Source organism: Lactuca saligna, chromosome 9, assembly GCF_052625555.1.
Source record: "Lactuca saligna cultivar CGN05327 chromosome 9, ASM5262555v1, whole genome shotgun sequence".
Classification (NCBI taxonomy): domain Eukaryota; kingdom Viridiplantae; phylum Streptophyta; class Magnoliopsida; order Asterales; family Asteraceae; genus Lactuca; species Lactuca saligna.
In genome coordinates this window covers 175,613,814-175,637,487 of record NC_136425.1, presented here as the reverse complement: position 1 = coordinate 175,637,487, position 23,674 = coordinate 175,613,814, and the positions used below count along the sequence as shown (strand labels likewise).

Genomic DNA, 23,674 nt, shown 5'->3' with positions numbered 1-23,674 from the left:
ATATATATATATATATATATATTAATAGTGGTCAAAACACTTCAACCAAAACTCATTTAAAATCTAATATTTCAAATGTTTTTTAATAATGATTGTAATATTTTGAAACTCTTAACTCTTAAACTTATATTATTTAATTTGTTAGTTAACTAAAATATTTTTCTTACATAAAGATAATATTTTAATATTTAGTTATTCATATTTGTTTATGTAATTAGAACACAAGATATACATAGAATAACTACTTTAATTTCACATAGGAATTGATATCACTAGAGATGTATGTTGTTTTTAACCGGTGGTAGAAGATCCACATACAATTTTTAATTATTTATATTAATGTTTAGTAATATCTATTTTATATTCATATTCACCTTAATTTTTTAGGTACAAATTAACAAAGAGGATTTTCGACGCACCAACACAAAGTCAAACGTATGTCTTGCAAAATATGTAATTATAATTAAATATTATATTTACTAATCGACTTATTTTAAAACTCTTGATGATATGTATGTATAATGATATATTTTGTATTACTTCATTCTTAATTTCAATGTTTAATATTTGAAAGTTTATATATGAAACCTTGGATGTTTTTGTGTAATATAAATTGTGTAATACAAAATTTATTAATTCAATATTGTTTATTAATATCTCATTCAAAACAACTTATTTCTTATTTTATCCAAAAAATATTATCGTACATAAGAAAAGTAAATTATATTAATATTATACAAAAACTTATATATATATATATATATATATATATATATATATATATATATATATATATATATATATATAATAAAAGTAAAAGTAAAGTTTCTAAGGTATGGACTATATTAGATAGTATCAAAATATAAACTGATGAATTTTTATGTTATTTGATAATTCGGTTAATGTCCAAAACATGACTAAAAACATAAATTTTAACATATTTCTATTTTTTCCCATAATTATTTTAACCACTTAAATGCATTCTTCCATAACGTGCGAGAGGTTACGCTTAATATATATATATATATATATATATATATATATATATATATATATATATATATATATATATATATATATATATATAAGAAAGTGTATTGTTTCATCACTAGGATTAATAAATATACTAATAGTCTGATTACAAGTTCGCAAAAGTTACAATGTTGGTACAGATAAAACTGAATATGTTAATTAGCCTAAAATTAGTGAATATAGTGATATAATAGGAGTTAATTAACAAATGTATTACAAAATACAACTTGCTTTTGAGTTTTTTGCAAAATATTTTCTAGTTTCAAGTTTTATATCTTTCAAAAGATCAAAAGGTTTTCTAAATTTTTCAAAAGTTATAAAATGTAGCAATTCATCAAACCGCATAAACCGCCCGCATCAAACCGCACCGCATAACATGGTTTTTGAACTTCTGTGGTGCGGTTTGCGGTTTCAAAAAAACTCAAACCGCATATGCGGTGCGGTTTGCGATTTTGACTTTAAACCGCACAAAACCGCATCGCGCACACCCCTAGTAAAAAGTATGTATTAGAAAAAAACGAGTTATCTATCCATGATGAAAAGAATAGTTTTTTTTTTGACAAAAATTTATATTTTTGGTTGACATTTTGAATTTTGGAGTGACATTTAAGATTTTGGATGTTTGGAAAAAAAAATTAAATAAAAAACTTAAGTATTTTAAGAACAAATCTAAAATCCAATAATTTTTTTTGAAATTTCAAGAATTAAAACTTTGTTTTTTTATTAAAATCTTTCAACATGTTACACGAACATATTAATAGGAAATATATACGAAGATGTTGCTTAAACTTAAACATTTGATTGAAAAATATGATATTAAACACTCTAAAATTGTCATTTCAGATTTCAAAACAAATTGCAAAAATAAAATAAAAGAAGAACTCTTAAAACTAATATTTATTTGTTAAAAAACTCAAAATAAATATATCATCTACATCTTTTTCACTAAAAAACACATTTTTATTTAATAAAAACATAATATATATATATATATATATATATATATATATATATATATATATATATATATATTATTTTTTTAATTTCTTCAATAAATATCATAATTATATATATCATTTTCAACATGTTTTTATAACTATTAAAAATCTTATAACGTTATTTTTAACTATTTAACTATGTTGACATTTAAGTTACGAGTTCTTAAACTTAATTTGGTAGCATGTGATCAACACTGTTAAATACCTGCAAATGACATTATAAGAGCTACAATAAACTATCTTTATTGTTATTCTTTACATCTAAGTCTTTTTTTTTACAATCAAGACCTATAAACTCAACAATAAAGATAGCATCTGACCAACATTGTTAAAATATTATCTACACTACTTATATAAAAATAAATGCTAAAAATGATATATAGTGATGAGTTTAGTTATGATATTTATCGAAGAAATCATAAAACAATCCCAAAATGATATATAAATTATCATTATTGTAGTTTTTAATAAAGAAAATAAGTTTATTTTTATTTATTTATTATTATTTTAACTGAAAATGATGTAGATTATATCTATATTTTGAGTTTTTAATAAATACTTATTGATATAAAAAAAATATTAATAAAAAAGTCATTAAACTCTAACCCTATTAATGAAAAAGCCATATCTAGTTGTTTATTTTAAGAAAAATCCTTAAAATTTTCAAAAAAGCCGTGGAAACTTGCGTTAGCCGGGAACAAGGATTTTTTTTATAAGTGTTTCTGTTTTTTAGGCTTAATTGCAAAATAAATAATTTAAATGGGATGATTTTTACGTTAATAAAAGCCAAACTTTAGGAATATTTTTTCTTCAGATTTCCTATTTCCGAAATGAAATAAGAAATCTGCAAGCATAGTTTATATCTTAACCGTCGTTTATATGTTAAAAGAAATTAAATAAGAAACTATTTTTACTTCTATGAATAACTTCAACGGACCATAAAGTAGCAAAAAAAACATCAACCGGAGTAAACAAAGTTATAAAGTTTGCAATACCTAATTAAAGGTGAAGATACGAACTTCAAAGAATAGATCATGACCAAACCAAATTAGGACTGAGTGTTCTAGGTTCGGTCTAGAACAATGATCTTGGAATGGTTTGCAAGTTCAAACTTCATTCGGTTTAGGGTCAGCTTCAAATTGATCTGAATTCGGTGTTTGAAAAACCGGTTTTCAGTCAGTCCCAACAGACATTTTTTCCCGATAAATATTCCATGGTTTCAAATCGTTCTTTCTTTTTTGTATTATTCTATGATATTAGTTTTTCGATATAGGTTTACACATTCTTTTATGTATTCAAGTTAACAAACTATTGATGATTTTAAACTTTAATATTTTAGGGCGATTCGTTTACTGCAAAGACTGCTTCGGACTGGGCCGAAAAACTCGGGGGGGGGGGGGGGGGGGGGGGGGGGGGGGCTACATTGGGGCAGTTGCCCCTATAATAATAATAAAAAAAAACTCAAAAAAATGCTTTTACAAAAGTAAAATCTTTTTGCCACCTCTTTGAAAAATTTCTAGGTCTACCCCTATGAAACCTAGCTAAAACAAATTTGTATTGCCCTTAACTAATACCGATTTTTGTTCGGGGTATTGTTATTCCTACCCTAGTTTCAGTAATCATACCCCATTAATTATTATTTTTTAGGTGGTTGGTTTTTATTCACTGAAATAAATGTCACGTAAAAAGTTATAAGTTTGCTTTTGTCAGAAAAAAGTAGCGGTTGCTTTTTAAAGTTAGGTTTGACACACTTATACTTTTACATTAATAACCTCTTTGTTTATAAAAAAATATCATTGTTTACCCTTATATTTATGTTTATAAAATTTCATCATATATATATATATATATATATATATATATATATATATATATATATATATATATATATATATATATATATATAAAAGGGTAAACAATGACATTTTTTTTTATAAACAAAGAGGTTATTAATGTAAAAGTATAAGTGTGTTAAACCTAACTCTAAAAAGCAGTCGTTACTTTTTTCTGACAAAAGCAAACTTAGAACTTTTTACGTGATATTTATTTAGTGTTTATGATAAAATTATGTAATAGTTTTTTTTAGATAACATAAACTTTAAAAATCGTACATAATTTATTTTTAATGGTTTTTCATAGTTTACAAAAACTTTACAAATTTTACATAATTTATTTTTGATGTTTTTTTAATATATTACATACACTTTAAAAATTTGAGCTATTTTATTATTTTTTGTATCAAAATATTATTTTATATTTAAACTTTTTTTTATTAATGTATTTGATCTTTTTTATTATTTTTTGCATCAAAATATTGTTTTATATTTGAACTTTTTTTTTTATTAATGTATTTGTGTTGTTTTATTATTTTATGCGTCAAGATATTATTTTATTATTGTTGTGTCGTGTTTTAACTTTTTTTAAGCAAATTGAATAAAAATATTTACATATCTTTTATAAAAATAGTATTATAAATTATCTATTTAATAAATGAAATAAATAATATCTTAGTAAATAGAATTTATAAATCATTAAGGGTGATGTTATTCATATCCTGGAATTTATATTTCTACCCATGTAATAATTATTTTTTGGGTGATCCATTAATTCTCTGACAACTTTTACTTTTTTTCAACCAATGCATGTTCGGAAAATTTTATGTTCTCAATAGGAGTGTTTGACTTTTAAGATTTCAGCTTTTTCAGTAAAATCAAAGTATTGGAATATGTATTTCTATTAATCCAAGAAAAATCACTTTACAAACCACCAACTAACCACCGACTATTAACATTAATACAACAATAAACATATTATAATTACATCTTATATGAACCAATCAGTAAATATAAAGTGATTACCATTAATAAAAAAATAACAATTTCTTATGTCCACTAACCACCACCTTCACAACCGCCGGTATATTACCACCACCGCTAAAAACCATGGGAAATCGCATGAAACATTCGCTGGCCACCATTAACCGCCATCAGATAGTGAGATATAAGAGAGAAAATTGAAAGAGAAAAAAGAGAAGGAATAAGTCATCCGAAACCGTACCAGAGAAGGAGAACGAGCATTGCACACGAGGCGTGAACCTTGTCGGAAAACACTTGAAGCTTGTCGGAAGCTTGAAACTTTGCCTAAACAGTCTTCTGAAGTGTGAAACCTTGTCGGGATCGCTTGAACCGCTGGTATCACCGACAGATTAAGAACGAGAGAAAGAGAATTCTTTTTTTTTTAAAAAAAAAGAGAAAAACAAAACCTCGCCGAAAATCTCTTGAAGACGACGGGAATCTGCTCTCTCTCGTTGGTTGGCTGCATTTTTGCTAGGCAGAAAGAAAAGTAAGTGTTTTTATACTCTACAAATTTAAATTTAAAGCCCACTTATTTTGAAGATATTTTAAAATATACCCTTTAACTTTATAAAAGTATTAAAAAGTTTTATAGGACAAATAGTTTTAATTAGTAGTAAAACAACATATATTAGGTTACTAGGTTACGTTATTTGATTTTAGAGTTAAGATAATAAGTGGACATAAAATTTAAAAAGTGGACATATTTAATTTTTGATTGATTACATAAATTTTAAAAAGTGGACATATTTTAATATAGTTTTTTATTTTAATAATATGATGTTATATATATATATATATATATATATATATATATATATATATATATATATATATATATATATATATATATTTTGTATACATAAATGTTTAAGTTATTTGGAATCAACGTATTTGCTTGAGATGAAGATACTTCTATCTAGAATTTGCCATTTTCCACCAAACAAGTTATATACTTCTACCACATTATGAAGTTTTATATTTTTCATATAAACTAAAACACTTAAAATTCAATTTTATATGTTCAAGTCTCGTAAGGAAGTCTTTGAGTGGACACAAAATAAAGCACGCTCTCTAGGATATGTCATTATCAACAAAAGATCAAAGGCATGTGTCAACGACTTCGTGTATAAAGTCATACTTATGTGTGATCGTAGGGGTGAATATAAAGCTACTAACATGGTTAGAACATCTGGAATCAGAAAGACTAATTGTAAGTTTGAACCGGAAGGAAAGTATTCAAAAGAACATAATAAATGGACGATGAGGGTAATATGTGATGATCATAATCATCCGCCTGCACAACATATGGAGGGTTATCCGTATGTAAGATAGTTATCTGTTCACGAGACTCGTTTGGTGGAAGATCTAACAAGAAAGAACTTGGCGCCACGTGATATTCTGTCAACTTTAAAGGCGCAAAACGAAAATAATGTATCGGTAGCAACAAAAGATTCGCAGACGCAAGCAAGCAGGAAAAACTCCAATGCAGGTTCTTATGTCCATTTTGCACACCAATAATTATTTGTATAAGCTTATTACAGGCGATTCAAATGAGTTGGAGAATCTATTTTTCGTCCATCCAACGTCTTGGAAGATATGACGTGCATTTCAACATGTGTTGATGATAGATGCCACTTACAAAACGAACAAATATAATAAGCCGCTTGTAGTTGGTATGACCTCAATTCAGAAGACATTCTCTGTAGGTTTTGCCTTTATACATAGAGAAAATGAGGCAAACTATACTTGGGTGTTAAACTGTGTAAAGTCAATAATCGATAGGTGTATGCACCCACGTGTAATAATCACAGACAGAGAGTTGGCACTCATCAATGTATGTCAAACAGTGTTTCTGGAAGCGGCACGGTTACTTTGTAGATGGCATATTAAGCAAAACAGATTAAAAATTTCCAGGAAGATTATCACATTGGATGACGACTGTGACTCTTTTAGAATACTATGGAAATTACTAGTTAAGTCTCCAACATTTATGGCATACACGGAAAACTACAAATGACTACAATTAATGTTGATAAATTATCCATGTAAGTTTGTTTATTAACTATATTTCTAAATCATAACCTTCATATTATTGTTTATGTACTTATTTTGTTTATTTATTTTACTTCACAGGTGTTCTGAGATACATAGATGATACATTGTTAAACAAGTACATGGAAATGTTTGTGTCTGTTTGGGTTGATCAACATCTCAATTTTGGAAACAACACGACCAATAGAGCGGAGAGTCGACATTCCAAGTTAAAGAAAATTTTAAACTCTTCAAACTCTAATCTTGATAAATTCGTGCGACGGATTAATCAAGCCGTGCAATCACAACTTACTTCGATCTACGAAAGCTTTGAAAATAGTTTGACTGTTCGCTACAATCACCACAACTTAGTGGGGCCATGTTTCAAACGAAGCTTTAGACATAATATTAGGAGAGGTTCAAAGGTTGGGTGATTTAATGTTAGACTCCTCAAATTGTGGTTGCAAACTACGTAACAATTGTGGATGTTGGATATTTTGGAACCACTAATAAATGCACATAAATAATGTTATCATTAATTTTATATTATTATGGAAATTATATAAAAATTTTGACGGACTGATTTTATTAATAAATAAAGATATACACTTACCATATTTATCTTGTGGGTTGAGTTCCCGGTTTGACTCAAGATCTCCTAAATCCCTAATATCTCTCACATTCGGTTATATCTCCATCTATATAAATACGTGATGAGAAGCAGATTTACAACAATATACGAAAATACATACACATGTAAATTCGTTTAGGGTTTGCTGTGGGATTTAGAGAGGGTTCTTGAGATCAACTAGAAAACCCAACCCTAGTTCTTCAGATCCGAAGATCATAATGAATCAGGTATGTAATCGTTCTTTATTGTTTAAGTTTTCTTTTAACCAGATTCAAGATTAAAGATTCAAGATTATGCTTCCACGTTTTATGTTTTGGTTATATAAATTCACCAACAATTGGTATCAGAGCTTACTTGAATCTGGTTAAAAGAATTTTTAGGATTGGTTTAAAATATCATAATGAAAATACCTATTTCTTGAGCTTCTGTCGTCATCGAAATTATATACATGAACGTTTGACAACAAAATCAATTTGTATTATCATTGGGTTTTGTGATAAAACCAACATTGGTCATGAAATTATCTAATTCAATTTGGTGGTATTTAATAAGCATTATTTGTTTTAATAGTAATAATTAATCTTTATATAAATAGTGGGCTAGTTATGGCAGTTTAATAAATATATGTATATATATTTTTTCTGCAATTTTTTTTGGAGGCGAGGGCTTACAAATGAATTATCCTTCGGATTTTTTGGTTACTTTTGGCACAAGGCCCGTCACGTATGTATGTATGGGGAGCATTGGTGTAAATATGTTAATTATCATTTCTACACACAATTGCCTTTGATTAATTTTAATCCAAATTAACAATTATTTGGAAGGGTTGATATTGATTTAAAATTTAATATTAAAAAATCAAGTATTTATTTTCGAGAAAGTTGGAAATTTTCAGTTTTCATAGTAATCGGCTTGTACAATAGGATTAGCAAATTTGGTCTTCATAAAATTCTTAGTTGAGGATTCTTAAATTTATTTATGTTGTGTTATCTTGTTTATTTTTAAACAAGTATATACTATGTTATTATCGAGCAAAGATTTGAAGACTTTTGGTTTCTATAAATTCAAGTATATACTATGTTATTATCTTGTTTATTTTTAAACAAGTATATACTATGTTATTATGATATTATTTTTAAACACACGTGGACGACCTAATGTGAAGAAACAAAAGATAAACAAGTATATACTATGTTATTATGATATTATTTTTAAACACACGTGGACGACCTAATGTGAAGAAACAAAAGAAAAAGAAAGTCAATCCTTCAAATCATGCTCCTCGTAGATGCAGCTTCTCAACCATATCGGAGTTTAATGAAATGGATTTAAATGAAGAACCTGAAAGACATAGCTTTTCGTGTGGGTTTGACTTAAATGATGAACCCCAACGACATAGCTTTTCGTGTGGGATTGACTTAAATGATGAACCCCAAAGGCATTATCCATTCCAAATGAATGGTAATCTAGATATATTTCATGATTACATCGACGATATACATGATGTAGAAGGTGATGGAAATTGTGGGTTTCGAGTGGTAGCTATGTGTTTGGGGTATAATGAAGACTAGTGGCTTTATATTTGAAAACAATTGCTTGAGGAGTTAGAGAGTTAATATTACGCATACAATAGAGTTTTTACTGACGGGTTCAAGGAGGTATACCAGTCATTATGTTGGTTTCAGTCACCTGCACCTTCCCAACGACATTGGTTGCATATGCCTTTGACTGGTTACTTGATTGCCAACAAGTTTGGTGTGATTGTTTATTTTTTATGCCACGAATAATCTACGACATGCTTCCCTCTTTGGAGAGGTCCCGAAGAGTTTCAACCGCATCGAGCCATTATGTTGGTACTTGTAAATGGTATTCATTATATGTCGGTGTTTTTGATAGGAAATTACCCAATGCCTCTTACCACAACATATTGGAATGCCTATAGAAGTCTATCTGCATCTACATGGCAAACTATGTATTGGTCGCGTTTTGATTTATACAATCAACTTAAGTCTCGTACTTCTGAAACACATTGGATACATATTAAAAACTAAGTGCGAATGTATTTAAATCTTTTTATTATTTTTTGCATCAAATATTATTTTATATTTGAACTTTTTAATTATTTGTTGCGTTAAAATATTATTTTATTATTGTTCTTTTTAAAAAAATTGAATAAAAATATTTACATATATTTTATAAAAATAATATTATAAATCATCTATTTAATACATGAAATAAATAATATTTTAGTAAAATAATATTACATCGATGATAATATATTTTGTAGTAAGCTCATACAAATGAGTTGTATATATTATCTTAATAAAAATGAGAGTGTTAGAATTGAAATAAAAATAATATCTTAAAAAAACTATTAATAATAATCATGTAATCATAATTTAATTAGTAATGATTAGTAAAGAAAAGTAAAATGATTAGTAAAAACAATGATTGAAAAAATGATTAAAGGGTAGAGACAGTGTTGCAAAACTCGGCCTACTCGGCCGATTACTCGGAATCGACCCTCCACCGAGACGAGTAATGTGAACTCGGCAAAAAAACTCGGATTAAGTCAAACTCGGTCAAAAATCGGTCAATATCTCTCTAACTCGGGACTACTCGGTCAAACTCGGCCAATTCGGTCAAAATCGGTCAAACTCAGTCAAAGGGTCAAAATTGTCATAAAAAGAGAAAAAAAATCAAGAATTTCAAGATTAATATGTATATAACACTTAATGATTTATTATTTAACACACAAATGTGATTATTACTACATATATATCTTAAATTTTCAGTAATTATTTATGAAGTAAGACATGTGTGTGTATTTCAGTTTTTATGTATTCACATGTATCTACTTTTGTTATATATTTCAATCAAATTATGATTTTAACTTTATGATTTTCCTAAAAATACTTCTACATGAATTACCGAATCCGAGTACTCCCCGAGTACTACCGAATACTCCCGAGTACTCGCTACTCCCTAGTCAACCGAACAGGTACCGAGTAGCGAGTTCTATAACCTTAGGTAGAAATAAATGATAAAGGGGTAGGAATAAATAAAGTCATAGTTAATTATAAATATGTTAGTAAAAATATGTTATCATAACTTAATTATTAAAAATAATATTAATTAATTGGTAAAAAATATGTGATAACTTAATTATTAAAAAATAATTATTGGGGACAGTAACAAATATAAAAAAGGTATGAATAAATGATGCAGGCCTAAAGGGGACCTATATTGATACAGTTGCCCCATAATAATAATAATAAAAAAAAAACTCAAAAAAAAATATTTTTACAGAAGAAAAATCTTTTTACCACCTCTTTGAAAATTTTCTAGTTCTACCCCTATGAAACCTAACTAAAAAAAATTTGTATTGCCACTAATACTAGACCGAATTGCCAATTGATCCATTTTAGTGGCATAGTAGCCCAATAAACATTAAAACCCTATTAAGCATTATATAATATAAATCGAGAAGATGGAAAACTTTGAGACGGAAACCACCAAAACTCCAATCAAGTGGTAAATATGAATGACTTGAATCAAATAACGAGAACAAGTTGACACTCATGACTCGAAAGAAAGGGTAGTCGATAACAATTTTCTTTTAGATTAGCTTACTTTCGTCAACCCACTTGAGTATTAAATTATACTGTGAACAAAAATCATGAAATTAAGATGTTATTGAAATGCTTATGCCTAGAGGTGACAATCGTGTCGTATCGAAACACTAAACGAGTTGAAAGTGTTTGATCCTAACCCGATCCATTTAATTAATGTGTCGTGTCGTGTCAACCCGTTTATTTTCATGTCGAGTTCGTGTTGGGTTTCGGGTTAGGGTTATACCTTGAAATATATCGTGTCATGTGAGGTTAAAAGATTGAGCATGTTGGAAAAGTAGGAATTAGGTAGGTGGAGAGGAAAAACTAATAGTTTGGAAGCAGAATAGATGAAGTCATAGCAAATTCAAATGATAAAATTAAAAAAGTGGGAGTTGGAGAGGCGGATGAAAAGGTCGTGAGGATGTGAGAGTGATGAAAGAGACTGGGTAGTTTGGGAGAGAATGGAAAAACATAAATTAAGTCTTGATCTAGACAAGTAAGTCATTTCAACATTACAAAACGACTTAATTCGAAGGTTTTCTTTTACTTATGGTTTTGGTTGTGTATCTTTCTAGTTTATTTAGATAATTCAAAAAATTTGCATATAAATAAACAGATCATTTTCGAGTTGAAATTCTCAACCCTAACCTTACCCGTTTAATTTTCGTGTCGTGTCGTGTCAACCCGTTTATTTAAACGGGTTGAAATATCTTACCAAAACCCGTTTATTTCATGTCGGGTTCATGTCGTGTTTCGTATCATATCAATTTTTTTTTTTGCCGCTTCCACTTATGCCAATAATGCATAAGATTTTGGACCCTTTCCCAACATTGGGCCCACTTCTCTACTATAATTCATTAGTGAAATATAAAAATGGATAAAATGTCCAAAATAGTTTTGTTTTGTCTCAATTTTAAAACACTACCATCTAACCCTAATGTATATATAGTCGACAGCCACCAGGTCATCTTCATCAAGCCCCATGTCCTCTTCATCCCTACTCTGTGATCGGCAATCACCTTCGGGTACACTCCTCTCATCTAGATCTTCTCTCGACTCTGATATCTCTCTGTGATTGTCTATCACTTTAAGCTTTATTAAAACATAAACGATACAATTTTCTTTGATGAACTTGATTCCCGAATTGAAACAAAGTCGTTTATTCTCTAAAAATTGTTAATACATAAACAAATTGCTTGAACAAATCTCTGTGTCATTGTATATTGGATTTTGATCAGAATTTTATATAGTCAAGTTTCATAAATCATATTAATTTGCTGTTATGATTAAAAGCTATGTTCGATTTGAGTCGTTAATCAAACATAATATTTGGCTATATGCAGGAATGTTTAGGGTAAAGCAAACTGTAGGAAGCGTTCTCTGTTGCACATGCGGCATTCCAATGGCCCCAAATGCTGCCAATATGTGCGCCACGTGTCTTCGTTCTCAAGAAGACATAACAGCAGGTTTACAGAAGCAAGTCACCATTATTCATTGCCCTGAATGTGATCGTTCCTTACAGCCACCAAGAACATGGGTTAAAACCCAGTTAGAATCCAAAGAACTATTAACTTTCTGTCTGAAAAGATTAAACAATCTGAATGAAGTAAGATTAATTCACGCCGAATTCATCTGGACTGAACCTCACTCCAAGAGAATCAAAGTCAAACTAAAAGTTCAAAAAGAAGTTCAAAACGGCGTCGTTCTCGAACAAGCTTATGTAGTACATTACTTTATTCAAGATCAAATGTGCGAGTCTTGTACACGAGTCAAAGCCAACCCAGATCAGTGGGTCGCCGTCTTCCAACTCCGGCAACATGTTGCTCACCGGAGAACTTTCTTATACTTGGAACAACTTATTCTCAAACACGATGCTGCTCATAAAGCCATAAGAATCAAACAAATGAATCGAGGGATTGATTTTTTTTTTTGTAAATCGTAGTCACGCAGATAAATTTAAGGAGTTTGTTCGGAAAGTTGTCCCGATTAGAAGCCGAGACGATAAATAACTCGTTTCCCATGATACGAAAAGCAACAACTATAATTACAATTACACTTTTTCAATCGAAATTTGTCCTATTTGTCGTGAAGATCTTGTTTGGCTTCCTCCAATTCCAAAACTCGCTCAAATTGGCCCACTTGTTATCTGTAGTAAAATCAGCACTGGTATCACGTTCTTAGATGCCACCATGTTCAATTCTTGAGGCCGATGAATACTGGAGAACACCTTTTGCTTCATTTCTTTCCTCTAAACAGCTCGTGGAATATGTAGTCTTGAATGTTAACCCGATTCAGATCAAAGTCAATGGTTTGAATTTCGAAATGGCTGATGTACATGTGGCGCGTGTATCTGATTTTGGGAAGAATGATACGATTTTCTTCATAAGAACTCATCTAGTGAATGTTTTAAAGCCTGGGGATTATGCGCTTGGGTATGACTTACATGCTGCTAACATTAACGATGTAGAATTCGACAATTATAAAGGTGTGGTTCCGGAGGTTATTTTGGTAAAAAAGAGTTATGAAGAAAGGAGGAAGAAGAAGTGGGGGAAGTCGCGTTCATGGAAGCTTAAAATGCTAAATATGGAGGTTGATGGAGGTGAAAAGATGAATGATGAATATGAAGAGTTTTGTAGGGATCTTGAAGAGAACCCAGAATTGAGATTTGATATATCACTTTACAGAAATGAAGATTATCAGCCTTCGGAAATGGTGGATGATGAGGATGAATTTTCTGTGCCATTGGAAGAACTGCTTGCTGATGTAAAATTGAGCGATGAAGATGATGAAATGAGGGAGTGATTCCAATTCAAGGCAAATGCTTTGGTCAGTTCTTATTTTAGTTCTTGTTTTATACTATGTTGGTTTTATTTTGTATTGTGAAAAGTTACAAAGATTAGATGTCATATTTTGAGTTTCAAACTGCATCTATTCGAGAGTTCTATAAGAATTTCATTATGATTACTAGTTTTGATGATATAATTTAATTATATATATTTGCTACTGATGTAACTTTTATTCATCAATAATATCTTTCAATGGGTCTTAATAATATCTATATGGAACCCAATCATCTAAGGGTCGAAGGGGGTATCAGGTCTTTGAAATAGTAGTGCCCTTTACCCCAAGTGGTTAAAGGTTAAATCATGGGACAATGATGTATTTTAATTAGTAGATTATAGAGTGTTTGTCGTCGTTCTAAAAATAATCTAGAATCAATTCTACCTCTTACATACGCCACATCATAAATTACATAATTGATATATGTGATATAGTGAAAATCACAACTTTGGGCAAGCTTTTGCTTTTTTGTAACTTGTCTATCTGTTTTCAGTTTCATACATGATTTGTCTTTATCACTAATTCCGTCAAAAATGAGCGTACAAAAACTTAATTATATATGCTTTCTAACGGAGTTGATGATAAATACGATTCTTACAAGAAAATGAAACCACATGGACAAGCCATGCAATAAAAAGCAAACTTTAATCTTGTAATTTCCGCTTTACCATAAAAACAATTTGTGAAATTCACTCTTACTAAATATCATCTCATCTTTTGTTATTAGATATAATGCTAAATGCAATAAAAAGCAATGTATTCAGATATAATCTTGTACTTTCCCTTTATTTCTTATTAGAGAAATATATTTCGATACATCATTGAGATCATTTCTTAATATTTCTAACATCCGGATCATTAGAAAAGTGTAATGGGCTTTGGGTGGAAAGTGAAAATACAGCAGTTGTTTAAAAAACAGAAAATCGATTTTTTGATTTCTTGATAGGCTAAATTCAAATAATAGCGATGTGTTTTTCTTTTTTACTGCAAGTGACTATCGGCATTTTAGGCCGCCAGGGTTGTATTCAGGCGTCCTGATTTGTGTTACTATAATTTTTCTTTTTTTAATCGAGTATTTTAAAGAATAATTTTTTATAGTAATATATCTTGAAAGGTTCAAAATTAAATTTTTGCATTTGGATTTTGGAATAAAGTAGGTTGAATATAAAATAAAGAACATATCTCCTGTTTGAAAGAAGGCAAAGGCACTACTGCTTCTACTACAAGATTATACTTCGGCCCTACCGTCTACGTCATCATCCAAATGAAGAAATGTTATTCCTTTTTGAGTTGTTAAGGCTCCATCAAGAATGGGATTATGGTGTTTGGGTTTATTCCAAAGTATAATTTCTGTTTGGATTCAGTTAAATTTAAGCTCTAATATGCGTTTGGATTTTGAAATGTATGGTTTCTGTTAAGACAGTTAAGTTATGTTTGAAACGATTGGATTCTGTCTGTAATGGTAAGCTTAAAATGTTTAAATTTTTTGGATGATATTGGTATGAATTTGAGTATAAATGTGTGTTATCTTGATTTTGGTAAGAATATGCCGTATGAATCAGCAGCCTACATCTCGTATCTTGACGACTAAGACAACTGAAAACTTGTACTCATCTCTCATTATCTCATTATTTTTGCTTTGTGTGCATGTTTTTTAGTAAGTTGCTTGGATTCTATTTTTGTAATCGTAAGTTTGCTTTGTGTGTTTTGTGATGTGTTATAGTCTTCACTTGTACTTTGGTCTTTCTAAACCTTGTCATTATTGTCATCATGTTTGTTTTATGTATTTTGTGGTAGCTTACAAACAAGCTTCATTTTTACTATTACCTTAATCTGAAACGTGATAAGTTTTGGATTCAGCCCAAGATAGAAACAACAAAGTTTGAAATGTCATTGGGTATGTGATTATGCATTGGGTTCTACTACTACCATCGTCTAATCTAAAATGTGATAAGATAGTGTGGTGGAATTTAATGATAGTATAGCGTGGTTGTGTGAGAAGGAGGTTGTCGGGATTTAATGATAGTGTGGAGGTGGGAGACCGATGTTGTCAGAATTTAATGATAGTTTGGTGCTGGGAGACGGTGGTAGTGGTGGTGGAGGATGGTGGTGATGGTATGTATATAATTCATTGGTTGTTTGTGCCACGTAGACTACACATATAAACATGAAATATGCCATATAGATACCACATTGGCATCATCAATAGCATATATAGAACTTGGTAATCTATTAATAAAGGTTACCTCCTCTTTATTAAATAATGATTGTCACCATAAATTTTCATACTACAAACTGATTACATGTACATGGTATTACCAACTCTTTTACTTTCAAAATTATTAAAATAATAAAGTGGTTTAAACGCATTAGTAGAGTGTTGTAGTCTTTCACCCTAGCTAGCGACCAGTTATAAATTTCACACTTCTAGAGCCACCGTCGTTACTAGCTAGACTCCTGTCTCCCATTTTCCAGTCATTGTAGAAAGAAATATGGGGGAGAAGAGTAAGATCTTGGTCATCGGAGGAACTGGTTACATCGGAAAATTCATCGTTGAGGCCAGTGTCAAGTCTGGCCACCCTACTTTCCTCCTCATCAGGGGATCCACGCTCTTAAATCCATCCAAATCCTCCATGCTCGACTCATTTAAGAAATCCGGCGTTACCTTCATCACTGTCAGTAATAATCCTTCGTTTTCATATTTTAATTAAAGTATTATAATTTATAAATCTGTAACATGATTGAATTGAAGCAATTTTAAGTGAATTACTCATAATATTTCGCTTATATGCAGGGCGATTTGTATGACCATGATAGCCTGCTGAGCGCAGTAAAGCAGGTAGATGTAGTGATCTCGACAGTCGGTCCCGCGCAATTTGGTGATCAAGTTAACATCATTGCCGCCATCAAAGCAGCTGGCAATGTCAAGGTATTGAAAACTACAAATATAATGCGTTTGAATCGGATTGATCTTCTGAAGTTGATAACGATTATGATTGAAATTTACTCTCAGTAATTATATATATCTCCTTGTATCAAATTCATTAAAAAATTCACGGATAATACTTTCGATTTAGAATTACCTAAGTCGATTTGCTCCAAACGTTGCTTATAGAATTAACGATCAAACTTTTTTTCTTGACGTATTTCAATGTGATGAAGAAATTCTACCCATCGGAGTTCGGAAATGACGTGGATCGTACTCATGCAGTGGGTCCGGCTAAAACAGCTTTCGCAACTAAGGCTCAAATTCATCGTGCCATTGAAGCCGAAGGAATCCCTTATACGTACATAGTTAACAATTGCTTTGATGGTTACTTTCTTCCGAGTTTGGCACAGCCTGAAGCCACCGCTCCTCCGTTGGATAAGGTGGTTATCTTCGGCGATGGTGATACGAAAGGTAAACAGTAAAAACAATTGTTTTTCATATACAAAAGGTAACCATTATGGGTTACATATATAATCATCAACGTAATTCACAGCTGTTTTCAACGAGGAACATGACATTGCAACCTACACAATTCAAACTATTGATGACCCAAGGACCCTAAACAAAATCGTTTACATCAAGCCTTCGTGTAACGTTTACTCATTGCATGAGTTGGTGTCGTTATGGGAGAAAAAGATCGGAAAAACCTTGGAGAGGGTATATCTGTGTGAAAGCCAAGTTTTGAAGAACTTAGAGGGTATGTGTTGTAAGTTTGTTCAATACTAGAACATCCCTTTTCATTAATATTATGTTGGAGTTAATTTCTCTCTCTTTCCAATAGCTATTTTTGAAAGAAAATGAAGGACTAAGATAAACAATTTGTTGGTTATCATGCAGAATCTACTGCCCCACTAAAAAAGAATTTGTCGATTTGGCACTCCGTCTTTGTGAAAGGAGATCAAACAAACTTTGAGATTGAACCATCAGTCGGGGTCGAAGCTTCAACGCTTTATCCAGATGTTAAATACATTACAGTTGACGAATATCTAAGCCGTTTTGTTTGATACATTATCGTTAGTACATATTACATAATATCATCAGGTGTGATTATAGTGATCGAGCTTAAGACGGATATTCCGTTTTGTTTGATACATTATCGTTAGTACATATTACATAATATCATCAGGTGTGATTATAGTGATCGAGCTTAAGACGATGTGTTTTGTGAGTGATTTTACTTTGTAGACCTTTTGTTTTTTGTTTTGTTCATAATAAACAAAGACTTTGAGGGCTTTTGAGCCATCGAATGAAATATGTGGTGTTATTGGTACGAATATTACAATCATTTTTCATATATTGTTTATTATAAATACAAGGTTGAAGAGATATTTTTTACTTATTAAAATTGTTCAATTACAATGTCTACATTGTTTTTTTTTTTTTATGATTAAAAGAGATAACTAGAGTTTATAAATTTTAATAAGGTTTAGTTTTAAGGAAAGGGATAATAATTTAGGAGGGTAATAACGTTTTCCGTTTATCCATATTAGGTTCCTAACGTATTTTTTGTGTGTATTACACTATTAAGGTTGTTATAACCGTTTACAAATAATCTTTTTACCGATTTCTTTCTGTTAAAAGAACTATTTGTAAACGGTTAGAATAATCTTAATGATGTAATATGCACAAAAATTACGTAGGGACCTAAAATAGACAAACATGAAACGTTATTACCCTCCTAAGATTTTTTGTATTTATTATTTTGAATATATATTTTTAAGATTTTTAGTATTTATTTTTATATGTGTATTTCATATAAAGTTGTTGAAATTAAAAATAATAAAAAGTAGATAGATTTGGATTGGATTTTGTAACCACATCATTCAGTTAACCTCTAGCAAAACAAAACCTCTAGCAAGGAGCTAGAGAGAAGAACAAATTAAGGCCGGATTGGATTTTGTAACCACATCATCCAATTAACCTGAGCTTTAGAATTCTGAAACGAAAACCAACGAAAAGAAAGATCCACAACAGAATCAAAGAGCCTATCTTTTCTAGGTTTATTGCTACTAAAAAGTAAAGAATTACGAAACGTCCAAAGCACTCATATGACCACTATGAACACCGACTCAACAATCGGACGTTCCATATGAACCGTCGGTCTAGAATCCACCCAATCCACCACATCACGGATAGATGAAAACACAGGAAGATCCAAATGAAGCCAATGCCCAACCCGACTCCAAACCTGATCAGCAACCGAAAACTGCAACAACAAATGTTTCACATTTTCTTGAGAATTATGACACGCAGGACACAATAAGGAATCTATCACCACCCCCCTTTCCACCAGTTTAGCTCTTACCAGAATGCGATCCAAAAGCACACACTATAAAAATGTTAATTTTAATAGGGACAAAACGGTTCCACCTAGTAGGCATACTATCCATAGGAAGCGTCATATAATTAACCAAATTCCATGTTGATTTAACAATAAAGATATCTGACGATTCAAGCTCCCAAGACCACTTATCCGACATTTCCCCTATGCGAATAGGATTTAATATCTCCATAAGATAATCAAATTGGGTCGATTCAGCCCCTCCTCTAATCCCTCGACGCCAATAAAAATTACATCCCCCCGAATCCCATTATTCACTTACTCGAGCATCTTGATTAAAGGCCAAAGCAAAGAGCCTCCCAAACCGCTCCCTAAGAGGAATATCCAAGCACCAAACATCCTTTTAGAACCTTGTTTGAGTCCCATCCCCCACCACTCTATACATGGAATTAGAAGGAATAGACCTATTTTCATGGAGATGATTAATGGATCCTATAATCTTTTACCAAACACCCCTTCTAGTTCCTATTCTCGAATCATCCGAAAAACGACCACCTTCTCCATGACAAAAATTGACAATTTAAACCCAAAGAGCTCCATTGTTATTAAGAAACCACCACTTCCATTCATAAAAAAGGTCAATGTTAAAAACATCCAAACTACCAACCGCAAGACCTACAAGTTTCTTATTTAAAAAGTAAAAATTAACTATAGGGGTTTATAGTTTCATATGTGGATAATGACTTAGGAGGGTAATAACATTTTCCGTTTGTCCATATTAGGTCCCTAACGTATTTTTTGTGTGTATTACACCATTAAGGTTGTTATAACCGTTTACAAATAATCTCTTTTACCGGTTTCTTCATGTTAAAATGACTATTTGTAAACGGTTATAACAACCTTAATGGTGTAATACGCACAAAAAATGCGTTAGGGGACCTAAAATGGACAAACATGAAACATTATTACCCTCCTAAGTCATTATTCCTTTAGGGAAATTGAATAAACTAATTCATATAAACGAGTATTTTAATAAACATAACTATATATATATATATATATATATATATATATATATATATATATATATATATATATATATATATATATATATATATATAGGGAAAGGATCAAATGAGAACACCTAAAAGGTTGAGAACGCGATAACAAGTATATTCATTCGTGATTCCACGTATTCATTTGTGGAGAAATGATAATTTTTACGCACAAACAACATGAATATGCTTTTTCTCTTCAATTGAAATTAAATGCGTAAAAATTTATCATTTCTCCACAAATGAATATATGGAATCACAAATGAATATACTTTGTTCTCGCATTCTCAACTTTTTTAGTGTTCTCATTTGATCCTACTCTTATATATATATATATATATATATATATATATATATATATATATATATATATATATATATATATATATATATATAAAATTAGGTTGTATAGAAAACAAAAAACCCTAAAAATCAAAAAAATGCATAAAAAATACTTAGAGATAGCAAAACTTTTTTTGAATTCTTTTACGAAAAAACCGCATCTTTTAGTATAAATCGATGAAATTTAAAAAAAAAAACCAATTTAAAAAAAAATTGATTTTTGATTTTTTTATTTTTCAGTGATTTTATTAAAAACCTATGATTTTTCTAGAAAAAAAATTTTAAAAAGTTTTCTGATCTCTAAGTATTTTTTTTTTTATGTATTTTTATGATTTTTAGGGTTTTTTTTATTTTCCAAATAACCCTTCCCTATATATATATATATATATATATATATATATATATATATATATATATATATATATATATATATATATATATATATATATATATATATATATATATATATATATAACCTTAGATTATTGTATTCTAATTATCTCTTGTCTAGATATAGAATTGATTGTGGATCAATCATTTTATTTATTTTAAGAAAGTTGTAAATAAATTTTATTAAATATAGTGGAAAATCACCGTCTAAATTCATTATAAGGGTATTTTAGTCAATTAAGTTAAATTAAAAAAAAAGAAAATTCCAAATTTTAGGGATAATTTATTCTCTTGATTTAAAAAATGTATTTTTATTAATTATATCAATTTAAAATATAACGTAAATTGTAAGCAAGACAGATTTTTTATTCTGTAAGAATGATAATTATGTTATACAATTTTGTCACAATGTTATTCTATCATTATATATAATGTTATTAATATATATTTTGGTTGAATGAACTTTTAAAGAATAACAAAATTTTAGACACAAGTTCAATTTTTTCCTCACATTCTTAAAAAGACTAAAAAATTACATATTATTCAACAATGATATAACACTCACTAATAACAAACAAATACAATATGTAGATTATTCATTCAGAATATAGTATTATATATATACTTTTATCATTCTGTTATAGATTATTCTACCAGAATATAACAATGATTTGTGCATTTATAGATTATTCTACCAGAATATAACAATGAATTGTGCATTTTTTTGGAAGACCGGTGACCATTGACGATTGATCATCTCCATCCCACACACATTCATCCAACCTTCAGGCCATTGATCATCATGTCCTTCATGCATTCTATGAGAATACCTGCCATGAAATTAAATTATGTAAGAATAAAACTATATGAAAATGTTTTTTATATGACAAAAATAAAACAAATTTTAGTAATTCTAAGAGAACTCATACCACATGTTAGAACCAAGTAACACAAATAACAAACTCAGAATTATTTTTGTGTTCTTCAAGAATTTGAAGAACACAAAAATTTGCTCATCGGTCCGTGAATTTGTAATCCTTTCAGAATATGGATTAAAATCAACAGTTGGCTAAAAGTCAGGGGACTAAACTTGTAAAAAATATGTTATCTTCCCCAATTGATCAATTTATACGAACAAAAACAAACAGCGAGTCAGCGACATAAATATGTGAGAGCCAGAAAATCAATTTCCGCTGCAAGATCACTAAGCGTGTGCTTACAGTTTTGTTGGGTGTTTCAGGTACTTCTGGTTCTAAGGGCAAGGGCCCGACTTCATAGCGCAACGTGCACTCTCCAGTATTTCCGCATTAGTTGTTTTGGATACTCTGATCTTTTAAATAATATGATTATGTAATGGAATTGTGGCAAATTAATATGAATGAGATTTTTAATTATTAAATGAAAATTTTTATCTGAATTTTTAGGCTATTACAATTTATCTAAACAAACACAGCTATGTTCATAATTTATGTTCTCCAGTACAGCTAAACTAGTTACTTTGATCACTTATATAAGATTTGGTCAATCTTAGCTCTAGCAATTTAATAGTCACTAAACTACTAGGTATCAAGTTCATGTAATTTAATGGTCACTAAGCTACATAAAACCTGAATTCAAGCAATCAAAGCATCAAATATTAACATGTTAGGTAATGATAAACAAACACAAGCTCAAAACCAACTATTAAAATCCATAATTTTATAAACTAAACCACGGAGTTAAAGCTTCATCTAGCTAAATGAAAGAAAAGAAATTCAGATACTCATGGCTGAAAACATAAACAAAATCTCCAGATAAATTGACATGATTAAAGTAAACAAACCAATTTAATGAATGTGTTCTTCAATATCTTGATCTCCAAGCAAATCTCCTTCAAAAGCATGCTTTGTGCACTTTTTGGACTCCAAAATCGGTTTCTTAGAATACCTTTCCTTTAGAAAACTATCCAAAAGCCTACTAAAGCCGTGAGAACGAAGGAATATTTATAGTTTTGGTAAATAAGTTGCTCACGTCGTAAGCATTGATATCTCACTTCGTGAGCTCAGTAGTAATCCTTCTCTTTAAAGGAAATTAGATCCCGTATGCTGATCTTCTAGAACTTGATACTCACGTTGTTAGATTTGATCCCTCACATCGTGAGCTTGGCTTTTCAATTGGAATTTCCTTCTTTTAATCTCCAATCCTCCAAAGTTCCAATTCTTGTCAATTTCGATTCTTGTTCTTCAAGAGTGTTCTTTTTGGCTGCAAAATACAATTTAATCTAATAAGTATCATATATCTTTGCAATTAACCAAAATATTAATCAAAATGTATTAAAATAATGCCTAAAATTGTAATGACCGTCACTTGAGGTAATAATTATTAAATTTCTTAATTAATTGTTGGGCTAAGTGTTGATAGAAGGACTAATTGAGTGGGCCTTTAGTGAGTGGGCTGAAGACTTGGACTGCCCATAAGACGTACGCTGGGCGTAGCCTTGGGGTACACGAGGTGTAAAGAATCATTGGATGCGGGGGACGCATGCATATATGCTCAGCGTACTAAGGAGTACGTGCAGCGTACGTGAGCAGATTTCAAACCCTACTTTTTAGGGTTTAAGCCATATAAATACCACA

The 23,674-nt window shown here is 30.1% G+C and overlaps 1 protein-coding gene and 1 pseudogene across 1 annotated transcript; both read left to right on the top strand.

The window, feature by feature from the left end:
* The first annotated feature begins 12,443 nt into the window (after positions 1-12,443).
* On the top strand, positions 12,444-14,020 carry LOC145016959 (uncharacterized; annotated as a pseudogene).
* Positions 14,021-16,400: 2,380 nt separating this feature from the next.
* Positions 16,401-18,226, top strand: LOC145014881 (phenylcoumaran benzylic ether reductase POP1-like). The gene is made up of 5 exons (XM_078973322.1): positions 16,401-16,677; positions 16,797-16,931; positions 17,165-17,402; positions 17,485-17,688; positions 17,829-18,226. Exons 1-5 carry the CDS (start codon positions 16,495-16,497, stop codon positions 17,993-17,995), a joined length of 927 nt encoding a protein of 308 aa, XP_078829448.1. The 5' UTR covers positions 16,401-16,494; the 3' UTR covers positions 17,996-18,226.
* Positions 18,227-23,674: the final 5,448 nt, after the last annotated feature.

Bases quoted from the DNA above. Each gene is read 5' to 3' on its own strand.
- LOC145014881 (XM_078973322.1), top strand. From the start codon at position 16,495: ATGGGGGAGAAGAGTAAGATCTTGGTCATCGGAGGAACTGGTTACATC. The intron at 16,678-16,796 runs GTCAGTAATAAT...GCTTATATGCAG, and splicing joins CCGGCGTTACCTTCATCACT to GGCGATTTGTATGACCATGA. The intron at 17,403-17,484 runs GTAAACAGTAAA...CGTAATTCACAG, and splicing joins CGGCGATGGTGATACGAAAG to CTGTTTTCAACGAGGAACAT.